At 36.1% G+C, this 8,363-nt stretch overlaps 1 protein-coding gene across 1 annotated transcript; it reads right to left on the reverse strand.

The window, feature by feature from the left end:
- Positions 1 to 7,514: 7,514 nt before the first annotated feature.
- On the reverse strand, positions 7,515 to 7,994 carry LOC145631786 (uncharacterized). Its single transcript, XM_081683964.1, has one exon. It carries the CDS (start codon positions 7,992 to 7,994, stop codon positions 7,515 to 7,517), a length of 480 nt encoding a protein of 159 aa, XP_081540090.1.
- Positions 7,995 to 8,363: the final 369 nt, after the last annotated feature.

Genomic DNA, 8,363 nt, shown 5'->3' on the forward strand with positions numbered 1-8,363 from the left:
GAATTATAATCATATGAACCCTAAACAAGATTATTAATTATCTTATTTAGTGTGATTACAAGTACAAATTCCATTTAAAAACATGCATAAAAGGTGTGATCAAGCAATAACAATAAAAAGCAACATAATAAAAATCATAATAAATTACAATAATAATCATGAAAATAATCATAATCATAATAATAATTATTATAAACAATAATAAAAATAATCATCATAAATTATAACCACAATTAAAATAATCATGTTAAAGCATAATAGCAAGATCCTAGGCATGATACTAACAAGATTAATAACAATCCCTAGCATGTCACTAAACAATAAAGATCAAAGATTTAATCCTAACATGATACTAACATGAATATTAGGAAAGAATATAGGAAGCATCACAGGAAACATAATTGTCATATTTGATATTAGAAATTTTTAGTTGTTACCCTAAACATGATACTAGGAAGATCAAAACACCCTAACATGACATTAGGAATCATAATAACAACCTAAACATGATTTCTATATCATAATATCAATAAAACAATTAAAGTACTTACTTGGATGCCTCGTACCTCTTTCTAATGACAAAATACACACGTTAGTAACTTCAAGGAAAATAATAATTAAAACAATTAAATTAAATAATTAAAACGGAGATTTGGAACCAAACCCTCAGAAATTAAAACCTTTCACGTCTAGGGCGAAGGCAACTTCGAACTTGGCTAGGTGTGTCTAGTGCTAATGTATGAAAAATTGTGTTTATAAAAGGGTTGGTTAGAAAGAGAGAGAGAATCAAGAATTTCTTGATGAGAGTTGGTGAAAGAGAGAATTAAAGAATTGATGATATTTGATGAGAATTGATGATTGAATTAAAATAGAATTTTAAGAGGCTATTTATAGAGAAAATGAGTCGGATGGATAAAAAAACGAATCAGAGTTTCAAAAAGAATAAAACTCGATTAGTGCCAGACGCTGGTCATTAATGCCAGGTGCTGAAGGTTAGCGCCAGGCGCCAAGCCTTAACGCTAATGCTTGGCGTCAGACACTAATAATAAGTTTCACGTGTATTGTTTTTATCATATATTTAGATCCAAAAGTCCAAATAAGGAATATAATATGTCGTTGGAAAGATCTTGAAGACTACCTTTCAACCCAATTTGAATCAGATTAAAATCTTTTGTAGATAAAAAGATATGGCCGAAATAGTGGTAGGGTGTCAGTTTTGGATAGAGTTTCATGTCTCATTCATATCTTTTTTGTTATAGCTCGAAATTAATATTATAATATATCATTGGAAAGATAATTTCAAGATCTATCTAACCATATAAAATTTGGATAAATATTATGAGGCACAAAAATAAAATCTGAATATATTCCACTTCGTACAAAACAAGGATTCTAAAAAGAAGTAGTTTTATTCAATTTCAAACTCTTTGAAACATAATTATCAATCTTAACTCCATTATGATTTAAAAGAACCTTCTAGAAGACTATAATCAATACTAATAGCTTTAGGAATGATAATTAACAATAGGCCCTCCCCTAGATTATTGGGCCGCATATATAAACCAAATCGGGCCCAGTTTAGTATTTTGACCATAACTTCCTCATTACTCATCGGAATTGGGTTTATAATATATCATTGGTAAGGTCTTTTCAAGCCCCATCTAACTACACCATTATTGGACACTTATCATGGACCAAACTAAAATGGAATTCTCATTTTTCATAAATAAGGTAAGAAAAGAAATATTTTCAAAAACTGAAAGAAGAGATATTTTAATAAAAACATCCTCATCACTAGACTTTTCACATTTTCGCTTTGTTCGATAATCAAATGACATGAAAGGTACTCATCACTGGGTTTGGTTTTGGGGAGACACATTTGAGTGTCTACAGAAACACCCACTTTGACTGAGTTTGGAGAAACGCAAGTTTCGAAAACGAAAGTCATAGTATCGATAGGGACGGAGAATGATTAAGAACGTTCTGCGATCCTAAATTATTCTTGTAACGCCGATACCTGCAAACTAGCGTTAGTTAAAACAGATACAAGAATTAAGAAACACGTATCTTGCACCGTTGAGCACACGTCTTTGGAGGTAACCGATTTGTTGCATTTTGTTGTTTTGATGTTCACTCGTCTCTGAACAATGGAGCTTTTTTGATATGTCCACGCGCCTCTGAACAAAGAGCTTCTTTTCAATATGTCCACGCGTTTCTAAACAAAGAGCTTTTGAGTGATATGTCCACGCGTCTCGGAACAAAGAGCTTTGATGATATATCCACGCGTCTCTGAACAAAAGATCTTGAAAGGATTGTCCACGCGTCTCTGAACAAAGAGATTTTGAATGATATGTCCACGCGTCTCTGAACAAAAGAGCTTGATGATATGTCCACGCGTCTCTGAACAAAAGAGCTTTGGTGATATGTCCACGCGTCTCTGAACAAAAGAGCTTTGATGATATGAATGTTTGTTGTGATAATATTCCGAAGAAAACTTCTAAAGACCAACGCTTGTCGATCTTCAAAGCTCGCTTGAACTTTGCTTCCGCTACGCCAGTACATCGGCGCTTTTGATGCTTGTGAACCATTATGTCGGTGCCTCTGCTATTTATGAACCAGTATGTCGGTGTCTCTGCTGTTTATGAACAAGTACATCGGTGTCTTGCGATGAGCCAATGTTTTGGCGCTTTAAGCTAAGTGAGACGATCTTTCGTCAGGTCGATCACTTATTGCGATTGTAATCAAGCCGACTACTTAATCATGTCAAATTGCTTATAGGGGCTAACTGGCGTACCAAGGAACCAAAAATTGCTGAAAGAGGTTGAAATAACCGTATTGAGAGGCTTCAAGCTCTATCGCCGCTGCAATGCCTCTGGATGTTGTCTTCTGGCGCTTGAGTAGGGTCTTCCCTATTCTACTCTTGCTGTCGCTGGGATGCACCTATATTTGTCTTTGACTATAGGACTTTGCTAATCTCTTTATTTTTTTTAGGGTTGACATAAGGCTTAGTGTCGCTTGACTCATTGACTTTACACAACTCAAGGTATAAACTTGACTCGCTGTGATTGACTCGAGGTTGACTCGACCCGAAGTGAAATGACACTTGTGACTCATGACCCGTGTGTGCATTGTATTGTGATCGTGCGACTTTAAAATGCAAAAAAACAAAAATTTTCTGTCATTTTTGTGGAAGGTACCAAATTTCTCCCGAAAAAGAAAGACGCGAAAAAAGAAAGAAGCGAAGTTTTTTGAAGATGCATGTTGAATGAGCTTAATCCGTTAACGTTGTCTCTCACATTACAAGGATTGTAACATCTTAGACTATCCTAGTTGACTCGATAATGAAATTATTTAGGTAACTTAGGCGCGGAGGCTAAACACTTCATACTTCGATGCAATGATGATTATGATTGATGAGTGATTTTGATATGACAATACATGCTTCAACGTTGTGTTAAGATTTCATGACAAAGGGTTCCTAAGGGAAAGTATATTTGGTCATGTATCTGTGCAGTGTGTGAAAGTGACACTAAAGTTAGGCCGCAAGGGCTAAGTGTGTGAAAAGATATTATTTTTTAAAAGAGTCAAATGGTGGTGACTCTTAGGCTAGGTAAGCTAAGGATGTAGGGATCAAGCCCCCAAGTCTAGCCATAAGTGAAAAGGGATGAGCATTGGATATCCCTTGATATGATCATGGTGTGTGAATGTGAATATGAATGCATGTTTATTACGGCCGCACCTCGATGTGAGGTTGCCTACGTATCCGTTAGGAATCAGGCCGAACGTAGCTCTAGCCGAACCTCGCACAAGTGTGTGTATACCTCAAAAAGATCTTTTTAAGGGTTGTAATGTGGTTAGGCTAAAGGTTATAAAAGAAAGGGATAAAGGCTCAAGACCCTAGATAAGCCCCCAAGGTGTGCAATCTTGCTTTTGAATCTTTATATTTTTATGCTTGAGATTTCTCACTCTTTTTAATTTCTTTTTGCTTTAGCATTTATTTTATTTTTATAAGTGTGGGAAATCTCGATCATGCGGTCTATCACTCACTTGACATTCATGTTTCTTAGGCACGGTACCGAGCACTCGATAAGAGACGCAATATGAGACGTGTTCATATCGAAGACATTTTCATATCAAAGACATTGGAACACTGGCCCTTTTGTACACTTTTATTATTTTTTTATTGCTTATTTATTTATTTTGATCTTTTGAAATCAATCAAGCTTTTGAAATTGCATAAGTTACACACCATCCCATCCCAAGGTTAGGTAGATATGGGTTGAAGAAGAAAGGTTTATCGTTAGACGAGGCTCAAAATGGTTTACCGAAAAAGGATTGCATATTTGAAGGGTGAAAGGTGATATGATGTGGCTACAGGGGGTGCCTCAAATCATTGGTATACCTTGTGCTTAGTTTGACATTTTTTTTTAAATGCAATGCAATGCGATGATCATATGCAAGGAAATAAATGCTCCTTTTATTAAAAGGGGAAAAGAAAGAATCTACAAAATTAATCTAAGGGAAAAGAAAGGTGCCTATGCTAGACTTATTGGTGAGAGGAAAAAATGAAAAAGAAATAGAAAAAAGAGATCATGAAATCTTGTCGTTGCAGCTCGCCTCTTGCCTTGTGTTTATCATCACTTGGTGTTCTTGCCGACTGGAGGTATTGAAAGCCCGTTATTGTCGATCAAATATTGGATTGCTTCCTTAAGCTTCCAACAGCTCTCAGTAGTATGACCCCTACCTTGATGGTACTTGCAGCGTACATTTGGGTTCCAACTAGGCAATCTCTTCTCAAGTGGGGGATCTTGAATGGGTCCAATAGGAGTAATGAGTCCCTTTACATGGAGTCGATCGAAAGCATCATCGTAGCTAATTCCAATAGGGGTGAAATCCTTTCTTAGTTGCTTTCAAAATCCTCAATTTTCCATGGCTAAGATTACATTAAGGTCGAAAGTACCAACAATGTTACTAGAGTAGGTGTTTTTGGAAGATGAAGGATAATCGTTACAGCCACTGTTGTTATCGTTACTGATCTTGGCCTTCTTGTCGAGCGGGGGAACATGAAGGAGATTTGAATCAATGAGGTCTTGAACACGATCCTTGAGGGCGAGACATACTTCGGTGGTATGACCACGACCTCTATGGTATCGGCAATAAGATTTTGGATCCCAATTGGGAAACCGTTTTTCAGGCGGAGGGTCTTGACTGGGACCAATGGGGTGAATGAGACCTTGATCGTGAAGACAGTCAAAAGCTTCATTGTAAGTCATTCCTATTGGTGTGTATTCTTGAATGGTCCGTTTTACCCGTGGCTTAGGAGCATTAAGTTCTTCATTAAATCATTGCTGAGAATTTTGTTCGATAACCATCACCGGATTTGCTAATCCTTCTACCATATTTAAGAGCATGTCAATGACATCATGCAATTTTCGAATGTCCTCTTTTAGACTTGACGAGTCTTCCCTAGTATTATATAAGAAAATACTTTCATCCTCCTCGATCATGGCCACTTCATCAAGAGAGGTTATATGAGTTGTCTCGATCATGGGCTCACCCACAGGTGTGATAAGGAGTGAAGGATCGAAGGATGTTTGATCTTCTACGATGGCTAGAATTTCGGAAGTTTTATTGTCATCAATCAGATCCTGAATAGCTTCTTTGAGTTTCCAACACTCCTCAGTATCGTGACCCTTTCCTTGGTGATATTTGCAGTGCTTATTAGGATCCCACTTGGGTGACCTGGCTTCTGGAACTGGATCTTTGATAGGCCCTGTAGGCATGACTAGTCCTTTGTGGTGTAGCTTCTCGAAAGCTGTTTCATAACTCATACCAAGTGGAGTGAACACTCTTTTTGACCTTTGGATTCGTAATTTAGAGGCATTCGTAGCATGTACTTCATTAATGAAAGAGGAAGAAGAAGGATGGTCGTTCTTCTTTCCTCTCGCACTATTATCTTTCAGAAGGTCATCTTCAATGTCAATGCCTATATTATACATAGCCTTGAAAGTATTCAAGTTGTGTTTGTATTTTAAGTGCTTTGAATACTTCTCTTGGAGATTCTTGATAAACATCCTCACATATTCTTTTTCGGTAGGAACCTTAACCATGTTAGCGGAAGTTTCCCTCCATTTGTTGAAGAAAGAAATGAACCCTTCGTTTTCTTTTTGTTTTAACATCTCAAATTGTCTATGGTCTGTTTTGTCTTGAATGTTGCACTTATATCTATCTATGAAAGCGTTTGTTATCAACTCCCAAGAAGAGGTTTTCTCTTTGTCAAGGGAAAAGAACCATTGTTGACAAACGGTCTCAAGAGATAAAGAAAACAAAGAATGAAAGACTTTCTTATCAATCCCCTTAATGTTCATTATAGTTTCAAAAGCTCTTAGATGAAAGTAAGGGTTATCTGTTGCCTTGAATTTTGGGATGTCGTTGGCATTGAACTTATGCGAAAGAAGTTCCTTGTCCAGCGAGACCCCTTGTGAACTAATGCCCTGAAATTTATAGTCACTAGATAGCTTGCTCAAGCTTTCTTGCATAAGGTTCATTTGTTGTTGCTTCACAGGGTCATCAATGTTGAGGGTTAAAGCCTTCAATGCTTCATTCACGGTAATCAATTGGTTCCTAAGTTCATTGACTTCTTCTTGAGTTGCCATTATCTTCTTAGCTTTCCTCTTTTGACGAATCGGCTTATCAAAAAGTAAGACTTGAACAAAGGTGTTGTCCATGATTAATCGCCCTTCTCTCCTTGACCAAGTACTGTGGAAAGGGAAATTAGGGATATCGACTGTTAATTATTTGACTCAAACTCTATTCAACATGCAATGGATAGAAGAAGGTAGAAAAATGAGGGTGGTGATATGGAGAAAGCATGTAGATGGAGAGATGTGGAAAATTAGGAATAGAATGTACCCCCAACTCAAATGACGGAAAAAACCGACTCATGCATGAGCCTAAGACATGGTCATGGTGACATATACTCAAAGTGTGTGCTAAGACTAGTAAGTCTAGTGAGTGTAGGTGACATGTTAAGACTCTTGTGTAAGACCATGTGGCTAGACTATGTGACTAGACTCAAGCAAAGACTAAGTTAAGACTTCATGTATATGCATTAAACTGGACAGGCTGTGGTATTTTAGTCATAACTTTTGATCTGTGACTCTGATTGGGATGAAACTAACGCCAAATTAAAGATAAAATTCGGGGCTACAGATCCATAGTTTAGAAGACTCGTAGTTCTTCCTAGAACTCCATATATGACCAAAACAAGTTAACGCTTGCAGTGGCGGATCTTGAAATCTTTTCTTTCGGGGGCCAATAATATCTAGCATAAGTATACGTCTAAAACAATAATAACAAGGAGTATAAGAATACTAAATATAATAAATATTACCAAACAATTAAAAAAAAATGCAAGTGTCACAATCTAATTATTTCTCATACAAATGTCACAATCTATTTCTTCAGCACACTATTAAAGTAAGGCTCGTCTTTCTTTTAATAATTTGAAATCATCAATTATTGACTTTTTTCCAAATTTTTAATCCGGTCAAAGTAAACGATTTTACCCAAGAATTTGGTGTTTCAGTAAACAGATAACAAGGTAGATAAAATGCAGCATCTTTAGAAGGTGAATATTCCAACCAATCTGGGAACTTAGCAAACCAAGTAGATTGAAATCGGCGACGATGCTTTGTAGGCCCTGAAATTGGATATTCTGCCAATTGAGGTTGATAAGGCCCCAATTTAATATAAGCACGTCTTATTTCATTTCGTTTTCCAATTGGATAAGCCCATATTGGAGGACGTAACCCTGGATCACGTTCTAAAGAATTAATATCCACATTGTCAATATCAATAATCGATGGACCTTCTTCATGATTATGTGTCCGGGTAGGGGTATCTTCATTCACTGGATTATTTTCGTCGGGTGTTGTGTCATTTTTTGGCTCTTTTCGTTTGAAAAAGGAGGTAATAGATTTTTGTTTGTTCATATTTGTTTACCTGAAATTAATTATATGTTAAATTTATTTTAGAAATGTCAACAATTACGTTTTAATTAATTATTTAATTCTAACAAGTAGCAACCAATCAAAGAAAACAATATGAAAGAAAACAAGAAACTATCTTTAAGCAATCAAGCTTACATTCATAAGCGACTAATTTGTTAATCATCAATGCATTACAATTCACAAATCACAAGTATAAATCAAAAGTTAAAAATAACTTATCAATCGATAAATATTATTAGAGAAATAAAGAACGACGTACCGAAGGCAAAACGTGCTCTATACTTTGAACTAAGTAATTTATTAACTTTGATAACGTCTTGTCACCTAAAATTATCAATTTGTTTATTAATG

The sequence above is a fragment of the Chenopodium album genome, chromosome 1, assembly GCF_948465745.1.
Source record: "Chenopodium album chromosome 1, dcCheAlbu1.1, whole genome shotgun sequence".
In the NCBI taxonomy this organism is placed as follows: Eukaryota; Viridiplantae; Streptophyta; class Magnoliopsida; order Caryophyllales; family Amaranthaceae; genus Chenopodium; species Chenopodium album.

Excerpts from the sequence above, each read along its gene's own strand:
- LOC145631786 (XM_081683964.1), bottom strand. The coding sequence starts at position 7,994 with ATGAACAAACAAAAATCTATTACCTCCTTTTTCAAACGAAAAGAGCCA.